Source organism: Phoxinus phoxinus (assembly GCF_949152265.1).
Source record: "Phoxinus phoxinus genome assembly, chromosome: 22".
NCBI classification, from domain to species: domain Eukaryota; kingdom Metazoa; phylum Chordata; class Actinopteri; order Cypriniformes; family Leuciscidae; genus Phoxinus; species Phoxinus phoxinus.
The window spans coordinates 12,057,826-12,076,436 of NC_136897.1; the positions used below are offsets into that span (position 1 = coordinate 12,057,826).

The 18,611-nt window shown below is 38.3% G+C and overlaps 1 protein-coding gene across 1 annotated transcript in view; it reads right to left on the reverse strand.

The window, feature by feature from the left end:
- Positions 1-4,324: 4,324 nt before the first annotated feature.
- dnhd1 (dynein heavy chain domain 1) overlaps positions 4,325-18,611 on the reverse strand; it is a 30,415-nt gene continuing 16,128 nt past the window's right edge. Inside the window, exons 24-41 of the mRNA XM_079597350.1 lie at positions 18,069-18,301; positions 17,785-17,971; positions 17,121-17,223; positions 16,017-16,166; positions 15,752-15,943; positions 15,240-15,671; positions 14,720-15,128; positions 14,529-14,639; positions 14,258-14,428; positions 13,335-13,513; positions 12,227-13,234; positions 10,633-10,810; positions 10,436-10,549; positions 9,381-9,576; positions 9,215-9,306; positions 8,984-9,133; positions 7,643-8,265; positions 4,325-5,061 (exon numbers count right to left, since the gene is read on the reverse strand). Of these exons, the coding sequence (XP_079453476.1) occupies positions 4,684-5,061; positions 7,643-8,265; positions 8,984-9,133; positions 9,215-9,306; positions 9,381-9,576; positions 10,436-10,549; positions 10,633-10,810; positions 12,227-13,234; positions 13,335-13,513; positions 14,258-14,428; positions 14,529-14,639; positions 14,720-15,128; positions 15,240-15,671; positions 15,752-15,943; positions 16,017-16,166; positions 17,121-17,223; positions 17,785-17,971; positions 18,069-18,301 (4,906 nt within the window). The 3' untranslated portion in view covers positions 4,325-4,683. The remainder of the gene's footprint in view (positions 5,062-7,642; positions 8,266-8,983; positions 9,134-9,214; positions 9,307-9,380; positions 9,577-10,435; positions 10,550-10,632; positions 10,811-12,226; positions 13,235-13,334; positions 13,514-14,257; positions 14,429-14,528; positions 14,640-14,719; positions 15,129-15,239; positions 15,672-15,751; positions 15,944-16,016; positions 16,167-17,120; positions 17,224-17,784; positions 17,972-18,068; positions 18,302-18,611) is intronic.

Consider the following 18,611-nt stretch of genomic DNA (forward strand, 5'->3'; position numbering starts at 1 on the left):
AAAAAAAACACGGACTGAAACTGAAAACCAACAGCAATGTTCAGATGCCTTTTTTTTTTTTTTTTAGCATAACTGTGGACAGAACGGCACACAAAGTGGGATATCATAGGAAGCGACGCCGACGGATACATCTATGCTGCCAAAAATCAATCAGATGAAGGTATATCTCAGGAGACAGGAAGTGAAGATAATATAGGATTTGGACGTGCCTTCATATCTCTGAAGGCAGCAGTTTTCAGCTTTCAGAATCAGCCTGCGTCCCAATTCACCTACTTACTATGCCCTTACTGTTTTTGTGAAGAAAAAGTATATAGGCCTACTTTGTACTACACATAGACTGTGTAGCTGTAGCAGAAGAGTAGTCAAGATTTGGGACATAGCCTTCATCATAATTGTGTCTTTAATAGAAAGCTCTGTTGCTCAGTTACGTGCATCCTGTCACCGTTTAAACTGCCCGGTTAATCCTCTTGTCAGTTTAAATCCTACCAAAGTCCCTTTAAGAGAAGTTATTTAACTCGGCGGCCATCTTTGAAACGCTGCTCGGGTGCAAGTGCAGCTCCTATCTCTTTGAATGGGGAAACATCAAATTCTCCAAAACTGTTCGCCAAGATTACGATTAAGTTTCATACTTGAAATCACCAATGAAATCTGACAACAACTGTCTCAAATCAAATAAAAAAAACTCAAATCATGACAGAAAACTAAATTGTTCATGCTGGATAAAGCTAATGCGACTGTTTCTATCAGGTTTCTATAGGAACCGAAGCTTCTAACGGCAGCTGCAGAGACGTGATGACTTTACCCGTCGGCGATTGGCTCTTATTTACAAGGCGGGACTCAAAACAATACAATCTTGTGTAAATAGTCTTTGATCGTACACATTCCATTTAATTTAATTTAATTTCCTACTGTTTTGGAGAGAAATGTAGTAAGCCTAGCACGTTGATCTGCCAGTCGTGGATCTTTCATGCGGAGACTCTCCTCGTGTTTGCATAATGATGCATTTAAAAGTTAATGACCAAACGTATCATTACAAAAGGTCACAATCGGATAACATAAAAAAAATACATCTTTATCTTTTTAGAGACTGATAATGAATCACTCATAACCCTTTATCTAAACCTCTGTACTTAACCGTCAGTCTCGCACATCTGCCATGTTTGTAGTTTTGAAACACTTTTTATTTGTATTTGTAGTTCTAATGGAATCCTCCTCCAAAGCACATGGTTGTGGACAATATAAGCTGTTTGAGTGCGCACGGATCTGCACTTCAGATTCTAACTGGAAAAAGTAGACATACGGGATGCAGCAATAGTCTTTTCTCCCTATTGTGACGTATATCCGAGTGAAACGACTTCTCGAACAAGAAAAATTTAGGGCAGGACTTGATTTTGTCGGGAATTGATTGGATCTTGTTTGCTATTTCTGCGATCTCATGTGAGTGACAGCTTGTGCCCTCACGCCAGTAAACAGGTCATAAGAGATTTTTCTGCAATAAGGAGATGTTGTTTTGATTAAAGGTTATGAGGGCACATGACATTTTTTTTTAATATATATATATGTATATATAATTATGTGCATGGATAAATCATTTATTATATAATGGTGACTTTAAATCTAAAAATATTTTTCAGCTGTTTTCTTTAAGTTCTTTAAGTGTGATATAGTCTCTTATATAAGCTTGTTCTACCACAGAGATTGAAAAGTGTAGAAAGCTACAGTAACCAAATAACACACACACAGCCAAATATTTGTTATTCTGGGAGCCTGTTCTTACCGAAATGCTTTGATAATACAAATAGAGGTAGTGTGATAATCATTTTTCAGCATGCAAAAAAAGGAAAGCCCGTGAGACTCTAATGTCTGCGGAAGGACAATGCTCTAGGTCGGTGTGAAAAAAGAGGGCAGTGGTTCATTATTTTCGCTCATTCACAGAGACTGTTATCATTTCGAATTCAGTCGTCTTCTGCTCCTGAGCCTTCAGCCTGCAAACACAGCAGAATCCCAAAGGAGGAAAAAGAGGGAGCACAACTCATTCTATAGTGTGAAAAGGAACAGGAGACTGAAGAGGGACTGGAAGAAATAATGAGAGAGTGATAAAGAGAGAGAAAGAGAGGGGAAAAGGAGGAGAGGTGTAATGAAGAAGGTGAAAGTCTACCTTTCGTTCCATCTGCTCAGGGACTCGGTGAGCGGCAGGACTCTCTCCACATGAGCGACCTGGAGGAGTCGAGTGTTCAGGGAGCGTCTGGTGTTGCTCCTGCAGGTGTCCGAGAAAGTAACGGGTGAGTTTAATGAGTAGGAAAAATCTGCTTGAGCTTGCAAGTTCAAGTCACTGGGTCTCATTCTAATCTCACACTAATAATTGTGTGGATTATTCTTATACTATGAACATTTATTAGCACTAATTCGCCACATGTACATACATACTGTATGAGCGATTGCTAATTTGATAAATAAAACATGCCCAAACTATCATATAGGGCTTTCCGCAAAACCTTTCCCAGTTCCCCAGCTAACATTCTCAGAACTTGATGTTCTGGAAAGGTTCTCTCAAAAGTTATGAACAAACCTTCTCTCAGTAACATTAATAGAATGTTCGTTAAAAGTTATCTGGTCTTTAATAATGTTCTCAAAACGGTAGCACAAAAACGATATTCACACATTTCCTAAAATGTTTTATTTGGAGGCTGGTCCAGCGGTTTTTAATGTTACTGCTTAAGAAAGTTCAGAGAAAATTCAAAAGTAACGTTATGTTTACACGTTTTTAAAAACTGGACGTTTATAATGTTCAGAGAACATTTAAATTATGATTTCACTTTTCTAACTTTAGTTAGTGTGTAATGTTGCTGTTTGAGCATAACGTTAAACAACATCTGCAAAGTTATGACGCTCAAAGTTCAAGCAAGTTTGTTCAAAGTACAAACGGCTTGTAGGGACTAATGAGCTTTTTCAAAGGTTAGTGACATTACTAACCCTAAAATACATAAATCCTGCCCCCGGGAGCCCGATTTAGATTATAATGACAGAATATGCTAATTAATGATGACTAGAAGAGTTAACTCCACATCAGCAGCTACATAAATTCATCAACTAACCATTCAGAAATGTCCTGTCTCCTGTTGCATTCTACATGTTGTCACTTCTTCTTGAGTCTCTCCATCTTTGTGCCCAACTCCGGTTTGAACATAAAAGGCTAAAAGTTTTTTTTAAATTTCAGTGCTGTCTGTGTGAGGTAATCAAAGCTGCTAACAACACACACACGCGGCGAGCTCTTGAAGCTCCGCCCTCTGTCCCGGGAGCAGCAGCTCATTTGCATTTAAAGGGGTGGTATAATGCTCTTTTCACAATATGTAAAATAAGTATTTGATGTCCCCAGAGTGTGTAATGTAGCTTATGTGTAGTTATCTTCTAGTCATTGATTAGTATATTCTCTCTTGATAATCTATAAATCGTGTTCTGGGGGCGGGTTTATGTAAATTCTAGGTTTGGTGATGTCACTAACCCTGGAGGAATGTTGTGTAGTCCTTACCAGCCGTTTGTTGTAGTCCTTAAAAAAGCAATTTATTTAAAAGCAAATATCTCCCTTTGCTTTGAGCGTTGTAACTTTGCAGATGTTGTTTATGCTCAAACAGGAACATTACACACTAACTAAAGTTAGAAAAGTGAAATCATAATCAACCACCCCTTTAAAAGAACACACAATTTTCTTTAACATGCTATAACAAATATCTGTGGGGTATTTTGAGCTAAAACTTCACATACACACTCTGGGGACAAAATACATATTTTACATCTTGTGAAAAGGGCAATAGACCTCTTTAATGGTTATAGTTAATAACAAAACATCACATATATTTTTGTTTGGTTGGTTACAGCCTTTCAGCAAACATATGATAAAGCAAAATCAAGTGTGGAATCTCCTCAAAACCAGTTCAAACACAATAAACACCTCTTATACAGACCCGGATTGCAGACCATGATTAGCCAGCTATATATATATATATATATATATATATGCATTTTTATGCAATTTTTAATGCAGCTCTAGCTATAACACAGCTTTTCTTACTCGTTTACTATAGTGAATGAGACTCTCTATTATGTCAGTGTAAAGCTTTAAAGGTGCACATTGTAATATGTATGTTGCACTGGCCGATGTGTTCATCTAAATAACATTCACAAATCCCAACTGGACACAAGACCTGCAATAACTATAAGACTTTGATCAGGTTTGAATGTGTACTAGCATAAATGAAATTTGAGACATACAGGAGACGTACAACATCCCAACACTTTTAAGGTTTACTTTTTTTATTTTGTGGTGAAACATGACATGGACACTCTCTTGACAGGCTTTGTAAGCTTCGCCCACACAGATCTGTAAGGTGTTGAGGTGTTATGAACACAAGTGTCAGAGTCTTGAATTTGATGATTTGAACTAAGCTCTACGCACATGTCCAAAAGTGAGCAACCTTGGTTTAAGCCAACTATAGTTAATTTCTTGCTTTATTTCGTGGTTAATTTAACACACAAAACAATTACAGAAAAAGTTAATACTACAACAACCAAAATATAGACATTTTCACTTTTTCTCTAAAAGATTATTACATTTCTTTCCCCATCTGGTATTTATTTGCTATAACGTTGTTTTTTTCATAGAGCATAAGCCATTCCTTACAGGGTTTATTGTAAGAAAGTACTGGTTAACCTAACACGTCTCATTGTGCAGAGCATTGGATCTAGCCTTGTTGCAAGTGGAACATGTGTGATAATATTCTCATCAGAGAGACCCTGACCTTCATTTGCAGTTTGTCTGTCTACATACAGGGGGCAGTAGTACAGGGACGAGGAATTACAGCGTGAGCTTTTAGAAGAACAGATCCTGTCACGTTTGCTCTCTACAACACTGACCCAGAGGGGTGGGAAAGGTGAAGGTTTAGGGGACTGAGTGTCTGTAAGAACTCCAGAACCTGGATCCCACAGCGCCCCCTGCAGCTCCAGTCCAGACAGACATAAAGCACTTGGATGGATGGTGGATGGTGATACCGTATCATGTAGCACCTGTGTGAAAAAAAGGAGAAACAAGGTAGGCAAATCATATGGCACTTTCCATGAATACAGTATACTTCGGTGTCCCTTCATTTTTTAGCATTTGCGAAAAAGTTCCATGTTTGTTTGTTTTTTTAGTCTTGAAAGAACTACACTAACCGGTCACTTTATTAGGTACAATTGTTCAACTGCTCGTAAACGCAAATATCAAATAAGTTAATCACATGGCAGCAATTCAATGCATCATCAGATTAGGTATGTAGACATGGTCAAGACGATCTCCTGAAGTTCTAACTGAGCATCAGAATGGGGAAGAAAGGGGATTTATGGATGTGCAATCGAAACTTCCTACTTCCCACTTCTGAATTTGTGATTACAAGCTTTGTTGTCGGAAAGAGCAGGGATCACCAGGTTTATTCTTGCCTATTTATTTGGAAAATATATTAAAGACAAAATTATATTTTCGTCCCATTCATAGACAACCATATAAATATTCCGTGCAATCTTGAAAGTCAGCTTGCTGACAACAATCAAATTTCGGTCAAATACATACTATTTTCGGTGTATAAAACATACAATACGTTTCAAATGATTATTCATATATGTAAATATGCACTACTTAAACGACAAAACCAGGCGATGTAACTGATACCAGTAACAGCATGCAGCAATTGTTCTCTCCCCTGTCATATTTAAAGTTTATGGCCCACCCAACTTGGGAACTTTGATTCCTGAGCTGAGCTTCCCAGTGGTAAATACGACTTGAGAGGGCATTAAAGCAGAACTCGGCAACTCTAGTAATTTCTGATTTTCACTTTTGTTGTTGCATGTTTTCCCCTCGAGCTCCCCCTACAGCTGTGGGGCGTATATTTCACAATACTGTCTTAAAAAACTCACTTGCGGCACCCTCCTCCCCCTTTCAACCGCTGCTCATGTGCATTTGTAATGATCGGAGCAAGCCAACTTTATCGTGTGGAGCTATGTCTACCGAGGTGGGTAATACATCATTTACATTATCATAGAACATTGACATGTACATTTTGTATTCTGTTATCAACCATAAAGAAGTTTGTGTTTCTCGCTCGTTCTCGCTTCTCACGAGACTTCCAATTTCTATCTTGCCGGGACGGTAGTCCCCAAGTTGCAAGGTTGGTTTTCCGCCTGGGAATGCTGGGGGGAGCGGGGAAAGTAACCAATATCACCAGAACAGGTTGTTTAACCATCCAAATGATTTATAGACAGTTTTATTAAGTTAAAAAAGTTGTCAAGTTCTCCCTTTAATGGCAAAATTTTCCCTATGAAATGCATTTACGATAATTCCAATAGCACGTGAAGGCATTAGTGAGTGACTATGAACGTGGCATGGTTGTTGATGAGAATGGTCCAAACTAGAGTAAATATCCTGAAAATGCCTTGTTGATGCTGAATGATCAGACTGGTTTGAGCTGATAGAAAGTCAACAGTAACTCAAATAACCACTCATTACTGAGGTCTGCAGAAACATAACATGTCATGCTCTGACGCAGATGAGCTACAGCAACAGAAGACACACCGGTGACACTCCTGTCAGCTAAGAACAGGACACTGAGGCTACAATCGCACTGGCTCAACCAAGGTTGGACAATTGAAGATTGGAAAAACATTGCCTGAACATCAGTCTAGATTTCAGCTGAAACTCCAATGGAATTTGGCGTAAACAACATGAAAGCATGGATCCATTCTGCCTTGTATCAATGGTTCAGGCACCTGGTGGTGGTGTAATGGTGTGGGGGATATTTTCTTGGCACTTTGTACCAATTGGTGCCACTTAGTATGGTATTCACATCATGCAGCAACTGTGTGATGCCATCATGTCAATATGGGCCAAAATCTCTGAGGAATGTTTCCAGCACCTTGCTGAATCTATGCCACGAATAAGTAAGGCAGTTCTAAAGGAAAAAGAGGGTTCAACTCGGTTCTAGCAAGCTCTACATAATAAAGTGTACAGTTTATGTTTGATAAACTATTAAATAACGTGAAATTAACCTAGCATAGAGTTTCCAAATCCAATGTCTGTATTTTGCCATTCTCCATTATATTTTGTTCCATTTTTACACAAATTGAAGTGCTGACTCTATTCGTCAAAGTCATCAGTTACTTTAGTAACAACCCTTTTACTAAATTAACTGTGAGAAAAATGATAAAACAAATATTTGTATTCAATTCATGGTAAATTTAAGTATCAATAATTAAAAACCCTTATTGAGTGACAGCTTAATTTATGATACATTTGTAACCCTGTTGTTTTAACCATGTTATCCATTTACTATTAATAATAGTAAATGCCGTTTTTTATTAATAATATTTTAATTTGATAAATTTTTCTATTTTATTTTGAAAATCAGAGTAACAGAGTTGCAAAGATTGCTTACCTAATAAAAAATAAATTAATATTTAAGACAATCAACATTTTAATCTCTAGGTTAAGCACCTCTGTTTACTGACAAATAACAAAAAAACTATTTATAAAGAGTTTCAGATTATATTTTGTACCCTATTTGTGAAATTTATCTGGCTGAATTTTCCAGGATGTGTTTGAAAAACTGAGATTTACCTTGAAATGCAAAGAGTAGAGACTGATGTCCTTCTTTTGGATGTGGGCTGCATCTCTGATCAGCGCTACCAGAAAGCCTCTGGGATTGAGAAAGCCAGCCAGTCGATAAACATGAGGTGCAATACTGGATGACTTCTCCCACAGGTATGACCGGAGCAGGTCTGCTTGAGTCTCCAGACATGAGAGAGCTGATGATGTTAGATATGCAGCAGTGGAGCTTGTCATGTTATATTTAACTGGCTGAAAATTATTTAAAAGGAGGGAAGACACCAGCGAATCCAGACGCTCCCACTCTGCCAGGAAGAAACAACGCAACGGACCAAGAGAAGCAGATTCCATTCCCATGTCGATGTCCATTTTCCTCAGCTTGTCTTGTAAAGATAGCAAGCTTTCCCAAGCCGTTCTATAGTCTGGATGTTCTTGGGGTTGCATTAAAAGACTGGTGTCTCCTCTGACATCAGCATAAATGTTCTGTGACTGATGCAGTAGAATGTTGAGGGCATGACTTTTTAGCTTCACCAGTTCACCTGCCATACCTGGACTAAAGCCCAGAATTAATCCGTCCGTACTGCTAGTGATACTTTGAATATGATGTCTCAAGTCTTTCAATAGGCCTCCATTTTCTGGAAAAAATAAATAAAAAATAAATATGTGTGTGATAAATAAGTGATGCATTTAAGAACCAATTAAATGTTTAATTATTACAGGAAACCTAAAAAGTACTATATAACAGTGGTTCTCATTTAAACGTTTGACTCCAAGTCAAGTGTCCACAACAATATTCAAAGACCCCCTTCCCCTTTAGGCTAATAGGTTTCCTCTGGTACATCTGTAGTATTGACAAAGTTTTGTTTTAAAAAACTTTTTTTATTTTTTTATTTACAGAATCTTAAGAGATCCATAGATAACAATTAGTAACTTAAATAAGTATAATTAAAATAATATAATTATAATTAGCAATTCAGAATAAGCAATGTTTTAAGAGCTAAATATTAACAAATAAATGTTAATCAGTTTTTTAGCCAATTAATTTGCATTCCTTTTTCAGCTGTCTGCGATTTATTATACAAGAATTAAGGATTTAAAAATATATATTGTTTAACAATTCAGGGGGGGGGGGGGGGTAATTTCAAGGAGTTCAGAAATAGTGCTTACTGATATAGAGAATAACTCCCTTTGGAATTGAAAAAGGGTCCTCTTTAAAGCTTGTTTTCCCTTTTTTTTCATTTTTTTTTTTCATTTTGGACCACTTGGAAGTTTGCTAAGTGGGTCCCAGGCCCCCTGGCTAATAACCACTGCTATATAGTTTTTGGAAATTTAAGTGAGTGTGTGCTTGCATACCAAATCGTCCTGTTAAGTTAATGATATCTGAAAGAATGTGTTGGCCACGTCCCCATGATGTAGACGGCTGACTTAGACATGCCCTAACCACACTCTGCACAGCTGATAGATCAGCATGGTCTGACATGTGGTTCCCATAGACCAGGTGACCTGTTGAGAGAACAGATCAACCAACATAATTTGTATTGAACCAAGAAAATGATTTTAAAGCATTTCATGTGCAGGCCGTACCTGCTATGTACTCCAATGCTTCAGTGGGATCATTACAGTGTTTGGCTATGCGGTGATGTGCATCAATCAGAGCAAGTAGATCTTCCTGAGTCCTATGAAATGGAAGAAAGATTGAGTTAGAAAAATGTATAATGTATTGTACAGTGATGTGAGTTCAAATCCTCACCAAAGGTAAAGCTGTCCTTGACCCAGGTGTTTGAATGTTTGTCTCTGCAGCAGGACAGAGTGCAGGATGGCACACTGAATGTGCACAGTGTCTTCAGGAGAGAAGAAGAGTGTCTGTTTTACTGAGGACCACAATTCATCCTTCAGGTCCCAGGAGGAATCGCACACCACGTGCAGAGCGCTAATCCTAACAGCAGCTGTATCAGATAATAGATGATGTACATCAGAGATCATTTGTATGCTGTAGACTCCAGAACTGCAATCAACCCATTTACTTTCTCTGAAAAGGAACACATGCTTCTTTTTTTTCTTTGGACCTCGCTTAATACATCTGAGACGATTTGACAGATGCCAGATCTTCTAATCGTGATAATTGATCTCTGGTTAATTTGGTTCTTTAAACAAATTTGATTAAAATATCTGGATTAAGTTGTGTGATATTTCTGCGTGTTCTTGTGTTCATTGGAAAGGTCAGATACTATATCGATACTAGAAACCATGATCACCATTGACATCACATAATACAAAATCATTATTCAAAACAAAGGCGTAGCTTGATAACGCTATTAATAAGCTTGGATTCATGGAAGCTGTCAAATCCACAGGCGATGGAAAGGAATCCAACGGACTCTCTACATGAGCTAATGTATTAGATTTGAACGAGGTCGCAGGAGCGAATACTAATGAAAGAAAGACACGATCTCTCAGATTATGCTATGTAAGCCACTTGACAAAACTGTGAGGCATGGTAAAAACATGGTACTCGCGGTAAATCAAGAAAACAACTGATTCAAACAATAAGACTATATAACACTGATTAGTTTTCTGTTGATAAATGTATCCAAAGAGTTGCTTGCCTGTTTAATAAAACACGTAATATATTAAAGTGTCTTTGGTGATTCCATGGTTTCTATACATGGTAAAACTGGAAATAGAGGTAAACGCTTAAAAGCACATATTGTGCTTTTAAGAAAATACATTTTTCTAGTTTTATTTTATGTCGACCTTTTCATTACACCATGGTGCATTTTACTGATAATGATGTGTAATGCCTACCTGGGACTGAGTGAGGTCTGTCACCTTTAGTTATGAGCCACAGTCTGAACTGGGGATGCACAAGTTTTTCTACACTTCCACCGCTACGAAGAAGCCCACCATCTGTCTCCAAATCTGTCAAATGCACAGGTGGTTTACAATGAGATAATGAAGTTTGTGTACTTTGTAGGTGTAGTTTGAATGGTTATTAGAGTGACCTTTTGTAGTGCAGGACACTACTTGTGTTAACTTGTTCACAACTCTGGCATCCCAACAGTCCAGCAGATGACAGTTGTTCAGGACTAACCAGTGGCCATTTTGGACAGCGCTGTCCAGTGCCAAAAGAACAGCCTCTCGATGACAACCAGATCCAAAAGAAATAACACTCAGCTTCACCTGTTGACAATAATGACAGGCTGCTACATCATTTAAAGGCATAGTTATGTTCATTATAAAATAATGATCACCCCTTCGGCCATGATATCCTAAACATATTTTTCATGAGCCATTTTTCCACCGTCAACGAATCTAAGAACAGCAAGGAACGATTCCAGTTATTTTTCTACTTGAGCTTGAGCCCGTAATTCTCAGCACGGTATGTCACTTTTCTGTTGCCTGGCTACCAGTTTCTCTGTAACTGGCCAAGTGCACTATTTGCACTATTTGAGCAAAATAGACGCAAGTTAATAATAAAATTAAAAGAAATAACTGACCATCCTCCATAACGCGGTCGCTATAGTATAGACCTTATTCAGAGCAGGGCCATGACAGGTATGAAAGCGAGGCTGTGAGGGAGAAAACTTGTGTTTTCAATGGTATCCACTGTAAAAAGCTGTATAAAGCTTCTAGATCACTTTTAATTCTCCACAGCTCATGTTGTCTTGAGTTTTTTTGTCGATTGAAATTTCTTGGAAAGATATCTTTGCAGTGTTCCTTCAGCAGAACAATCCAAAATCACATTAAATAATAGTACAACCCACTGAAGAGACGGATGTCTATCCCTCACAGCCTCGCTTTCATTCAAAGGTGCTGCTGCTGTGAATGAAGTCTATTTACATCTCATACCATCTGTAAACTCTTGCGTTAACAAGGCAACAACTGACGCAATTGTATTACATTCCAAAGATCTCTGTTATCAGCCCCACACTGGATAATGAAACTATACAGCACGGAATGGAACGGTTAAGCAATGAGAATGGTTTGGATCGACTGTAGAAATGGATAGGGAGAGAGAAAGGTCATGAACTGATGAGGTGAGGAGGGGAAATGTCACAAGTTGGATTGAGCAGCACAGAGCACATGTACTAACCACTAGGCCAAAGCTCTGACTTTTAAAAATAGATATTTTTTTTATTTCCACATGACTACGCCAGTGAGATTTGTTTCCACAACATTCATAGAACAGTGCCATGACCTTATTAGATTGACAATCCCCCTGGAGTAAGTACCTTGCTCAAGGACACAATGGTGGCTCCTTGAAGGAATCGAACCAGAAACCTTTTGGCTATCAGCCATGAGCCTAAACCACTACACCATCCATGCTCATTTCTACTATTATTTTTAGTAGTGCCTAGTTTTAGTGCCTAGCCTTTAGTAGTGCCTAAATTAACCTAACCCTAAATGAAGTAACATTTTAATTTGTTTTTGTTCTTATTTATATTATTTATTATGATTTGATTTTATTAATTGTTTTTTGTCATTTTAGTACTTTAGTTAGTAAGTTGGTTAACGTTAGTTGCCAAAGCATTTTCAAAATAAATTTTTAATAATTTTTTCAGATATTTATATTTAATTTTATTTCACATAACTTACCCCTTTGTTGTCCGCTTGACACTGAGCAACTTGTTTAATCAAGTGGAGAGGGTAGATGCTTACTGGCACTTCATTTTTATCTGGTAAATGTACAACTACAGGACCTTCATTCTTGGACAAAAGGTTGGAGATCATTTCCACAGAGCCCATTGGAGGGTCTTCAGCAAATGAATGCAGCATATGTCCTTGCGCACAGGCTGTAAGGTCCTCTTCCACTGCTGCTAGCCAATGAGGACACAGCGTCTTCCAGAGAATAGCCCGCTGCATTGTGGACAAATGAGAGTGAGACTGACAAGGGACTGGTCCAATCACTGTGGATGAAGGAAACCGCACGTATTCCCGCCATAGCTTGGACGAATTTACCAGAGATGACACGAGACCCCTGAAGGGTGCAATCGTCTCTAATAGATAGACATCATCTCGAGAGTGTGTTTGAATCCAGCTCGGCAGCTTGGGGATAGACTGTGTGGATGGTGATAAAAAACACTCTGAAGATTTCCAACTGCTTAATCCTCTGAGGAAAGTGACTCGTTCTACTTCAGGGCAGCCCTCATTGTGCACAATAACGGCAACAGATATTAACAATCTGAATAAAGCAGAATGGGTCTGGAACAAGCGGGGTTTATACTGAGAAAAGACATGAGACACAATCCTGCAGGTAATCTCTGATATGACAGCTCTGGGCACCATCTCTCTGTGAAACCTCACGTCTGGGCTCTCCAGAGCTAAAGCTGACCGTAATGTGTGCAGGAATCCGCGAAGAGTGAAAAGATAACACGGTGAAAGTCGGGCCACGTCCTGGAGAGCGTTGTAAAGGGATAAGGTGAGCTCTGCTATTTGATAAAAATCATCCATCAGGGGTTTGTGCTGATCTATCTCTTGAGATAGCTCCTTGATTTCTGTCTCAAGTTCAATAGAGACACTCTGACATGTATACACGTGTGGAAGGAACTCAGGGTCCTGGAGAAGTGGTGCAGATGCATGCATGACATACTCCATCAAGGAAATCTGCAATCATAATAAAATTGAAGTTAGGACATGTGCTGTTAAGAATATTTCATAAAGCTTAGCTTTCCAAAAAAAAATCTAAACTTCTTGACCAGCCAACCTTGTTTTGAAAAAGTTTATGCTGAAGCATCTGTTTTTTTGTCTGTATTTGGTGATGCTGTTTCCACAGTTCTGAATACTCAGTCTGCATCAGTTCTGTCAAAATAAGGTCCCGAACTTCAGATGTGCTTGGAGAAAGATCAATCATTTGAACCTCCTCCAGGAAAGAAGGGTGAATTTCTAGCAGAAAATGTGTAAAAGAGTTGATTAAAAGGCAACACCTTACAGCAGGGGTTTTAAAACTAGTTAATTGGAAACCCAAATAGGTGCTGGGGGTCTATGTAAATATGTGAATGGGGGAAAAAAACTTTTTTTGTTAGGGCTGTCAAGGTTAACATTTTCACTTAAGGTATTAAAATACATGATTAACACATTTTTTTTTTAAAGAAGAGATTATTTATTTCCATTGAGAATACTAGTTACTTAATAGTAAGAAATACATTTTGTGAAAAAAATATTGCAACTATGGGATGAAAGGGAATATTCTCTGTAGAACTAATTTTTGTACTATATTTATTGTGAAAACACTACACAAATCATTCTGAATTCATCTAAATAAATTGCTTTTCAATAATCTATCTATGTAATATAATTACTATAACATAAGGTTTCACTTTATTTTGATGGTCCCATTAAACATTCAGGTGACTATAAGTAACATTGCACCTACATGTCTACTAACTCCCATTAGAGTATTAGTAGACTGGTAGGGTTAGGGTTAGAATAAGTTGACATGCAGTTGCAAAGTTTCTTATAGTCTGTAGAATGTCTGTTGGGGGAGCATCACAATATATACTGTAGTTAGCATACTACTAATACTCTAATGAGAGTTAGTTGACACGTAGTTGCAAAGTTACTTGTAGTCAACAGAATATTCAAAAGGGACCATAAAAATAAGTGTTACCCACATCCTTAATCACTCACCATGTATCAGAGTTCGGACTGGAAGGGAAGTGCTCATCACAAGGGGAAAGTCAGGATAAGCAGTTTTAACTGGGTGGCTCTGACCAGGAGAACTGGCTGGTGTAACAAACTCCTGAAGGATTTGTAGGTTTGATATTGCTCGTTCAAAATGTGTCACCAATAGTCTTAGACCTGCAGTGGATGAAAGCAAGGTGAGATTAAAATTATTCACAGTGTAGATTTAAAAATGAAACTGAAGATCAAAACAAAGAAGACAACGCAGATGACATACCTTTTTTTGCTCCGTGATTTAGTTTATCAAGTAACTCTGGATCATCAGCAGAAACTATAAGTCCATATTTATCCTCCTTATAGCCTTTTTCTTCACCTCTTGTATATGGACCTAAAAAGAAATTTCACTACAACTGAAAGATATTTCTAAGCAGTAAGACATATAAAAAAAGGACAGATTTTCATACTGACCAGGAGGAAACCGTGTCTGAGGTTCCTCATCTTTATGATGATCTGCTAGTAGAGGGCAGCGCTGAGCCCAAGCAACTTTATTCCCCCAGTGAAGAACTCTTCGGACCAGATCAGAGGAATCTCCATGGATGCGATGCAGACCTAGTCCAAGTATTCGATTTAAAGCAATTTGAAATGTCTTACTGATGGGAATGGCCACGTAGTGTTCACAAGTTGTGATTGGGGCATCATTGAAAAGTGCTGCACTTGGGTATTCCCGTTTCATTTGAATTTCACCAGTTAGACAAAGTTTGTGCCACTTCTGGAGCAGCTCTTGACGAACATCAGGCCCGAACGGACCCAAGTAAGTAACAGCAGCTGCCAAAATCAGGGCGTCACCTGCAATGCATTGTTTAGCCAACTCTGCTTCCTGTAATACACCAAAATATTGAGTCAAATAATGTCTTGTCTAGTTTCATTTGATCAATATGCACATTGCTTGAAAAATTCTGCTGAAATACCCATCAACAACTTTAGCTACCTTTCCTTCTGATGTCCAATCTTTAATGTGATGTTCAACCAGTTTGACTGCAGCACACGACTCTCTCTCTTGAGCCTCTGCGGTACTAAGCTGGGCCTTCAGCAACTCCATGTCTCGTCTGTTGAGCTCCTGTTGTCTCACCAATTCAACTAGTCTTTCCCGCTCTGACTCCTCCTGCAGCCTCGTAACCTTCAACCGCGCTAGACTCTCAGCCATGAGCTCATCTAAATTGCACTTTTTAGCCTTTTGAGGTGCCATGTGGCGCTGTACGCAAGCATACTTGTATACTGCTGTCACCCAGCGACACAAAGATTCACAAGCCTGGCTCACATCTCGCACAGAGCCTGGCTGAAAGGCTGGTGCCTGTGTTATATGACCCAACTTTTGAATCGTCTCATCATTTAATTTAGAGCAGTCGAAAAATTCCAGTTCCTGTTGGAGCACAAGAGGGAAATTATACAAATCTCAAAACAAGTATGGCTTCAACGGGTTCAGTAAGGGATTCTTTTTACCTGAAAGAAGCTGGATTGCACCAAAAGTTGTCTGCTACTGTCCCAGCCAGATGGACGGTTAAATAACATGCATATAATGTCCATGACCATGACGACTCCATCAGGCGGCATCCTGTAATGCCGCATCTCATCCAAGTCAGACTGGCTCAAAGCCTGCAGTGCATCCACAGCTGCTCGGTACAGCGGACTCACCTGCACACAACCAGCAACAGTGAAAATCCCATTTCAGTGTGTCCAATGGGTGATCATAATAATCAAACCAGACCTGTTTAAAGGCATCTTGAACTTGTTGCTGAACTCGATGTGACTGGTTCTCTAGATTGGAAAGCCACTCTTCTTCCCGCAAACTTTGGTGACGGGTTTGCTTCCAGATTTTTTGTGACGCATCCACCGATCTCTGCAGCTGGTCTAGACACTGCAATGATACACGAATGCATACTTTACAATAGTGAGGGGAAAAAACGACATTAGGATTATTTTGGATCTGAGCTATTGACACAAATGTTTCAGGTCCAACCACTGCTCCATTTTCTTCGAGAGCCTGAACAAAGTGAAGGGTTGGTCAAAATCTCTTGTCTCTTCAGTCAGTTATACATATATAGTTCATTCTATATCCTTTTGAATGCTTACATTACTTTTATACAAATCAATAATCAAATATATGCATTATCACATAATCATTTCTATATTCTTTTGTAAGCTATACAGTGCTTTACATGTGTTTTAAATGTATTCTGTCATGTATATTTTCTCTAGAGAGCAATGCCATTTCTCTGCCTTTCTTCCTGAGGAGCTATGTTTTGGCTAACTGATAATGCAGAGCTCAAGCACTCTTCGGCCTTGGTGATGTTATTTGGTGGTTTTCTGTGTGTGTGTTTGACTTTCTACATAGGCACTTGGGACACAACGCTCAGCCGCATCGGCGCTCTCCTCTAACCTGCGAGGTCAACGCTGACCTAAATCTAAGGATTGGCGACAGCTATCCTAACTAATGGCGATAGGCACCTTTTATCTGCTCACATGTGTGAAATTGTTTATGGTTTTATGTTCTCTTAGCCAATCAGATGTATGATGATGCTATGCTTGCCCTTGCAAAATGGTATAATTGGTGTATGATTTTGTGTAAGGTAGAGTTGGCTTGCGACCTCCCTCGTGAGACTTTGACGCTCGCTCTACCGATGAAACTGCAAACTATTCTTCAGTAAATTTTTATCTTTTTGATTGAACCTCACGACTCCTGGTCTTCTTTCATCATATCTGGTCTCGGGTCTTATAACTGTTACCCCCCTAACAAAAGTAAAATCACTTTTTGAACATAATTTACAACTACATACTGCTCCTCCATTTAACCATTGCCGCTGATATGTACCTTCTGTTTTTCTTCACATTTGGCCCTAAAGCTCAGAACGTCCTGAGTGTCCCTTGCAGCTGTGTCGGTCATGACCTTCAAATCTGCTAGCACTTTTGCCAACCTAATAAGTAAATAAAAAAACAAGAAACAAACACAATAATTGTTTTTCAAACATTTCATACATGCATATAATGTTAAAAAGTTGTATAATGGTTTAAAAGAAGTCCATTATGGTCATGGCTGCATTTATTTAATAAAAATACATTAATATTGTGAAATATTACATTTGAATGTATTTTAACATTTTAATTTATTCATGTGATGGCAATGCTGAATTTTCAGAAGGCATTACTCCAGTCTTTAGTGTCACATGACATTATCCTTCAAAAATAATTCTGTTTTGGTGATCAATATACATCTGGTTATTATTCTTATCTTATCATTATCACAGTTGAAAAGAGTTGAGCTAATATTTAGGTGGAAACCATTATATTTTTTTCCAGGATTATTTTATAAATAGAAAGCTCAAAAGAACAGCATTTATTTGAAATATTATAAATGTCTTTACTGTTACATTTGATCAATTTAACGCAGCCTTGCTGAAGAAAAACAAACTGACCCCAAACTTTTGAACGGTAGTGTATGTGTTTAAATACAATAGCTGTACTAGCAGTCCTCTCACCGGCTGTACTGAACTCCGCTTTGCTCAAAGAGGTGGCGGCAGAGAAAGAAGAAGTGATCCATCAGCTCTATGTAGGACCGAGGGCCAAACGGTTGAAAATGAAGCAGTGTGACAGCGTATTTTGTAGCCGATAGATGTATTCCTGCCATCGCCTTAGAAATACTATAAGCTAAGCTATCCTTGGCAACTAGAAATGCAATAAAAAAAACACAAACTCTTTTTTAAAAAATCACAAAATGACCCATTTGTTAAAATTTAAATATGATTATATTCAATAGATTCACCTGTACTTTCTGTCTCGGGTATCTGCTCACTGGCTTTTAAATGATACAAGGCACTTTCAGCTAAAGACTTAGAGGTCCATGGTTGATACACTTCTACACAACAGCAGAGACTCACAGCCTTGGTGACATGCATCTCTAAATCTGAAGATTTTCCGGTTTGTCTTTCACGATTGTCCGGGAGGAGAGGGTAAAGAAGGAATACGTGCGTATTTCTTTGGATGTTTTTGAAATACCTGCAAAAAAGGAAATTATATTACAATAACTTTACTTTCAATTAGGAATAAACGCAACATTTCAGTAGCCTACTATATCAGTTATCAGCCAATATTAAATAATTAATTGATCGGTATTGCTTGATACTGAATATTTAATTGTGCTTGTTCATTTCCCCTATTTTTACATTAAGATTACCTTTGCCGTTGTCAAATAATACATTGAGATTACTTTTGATGTCAACTAATTGAAAGGTATCTTTGAAAAAACATTTTTAGAAGATCTCAAATTAAAATTTTCATATGGTATATTATAATGTACTGAAAATGT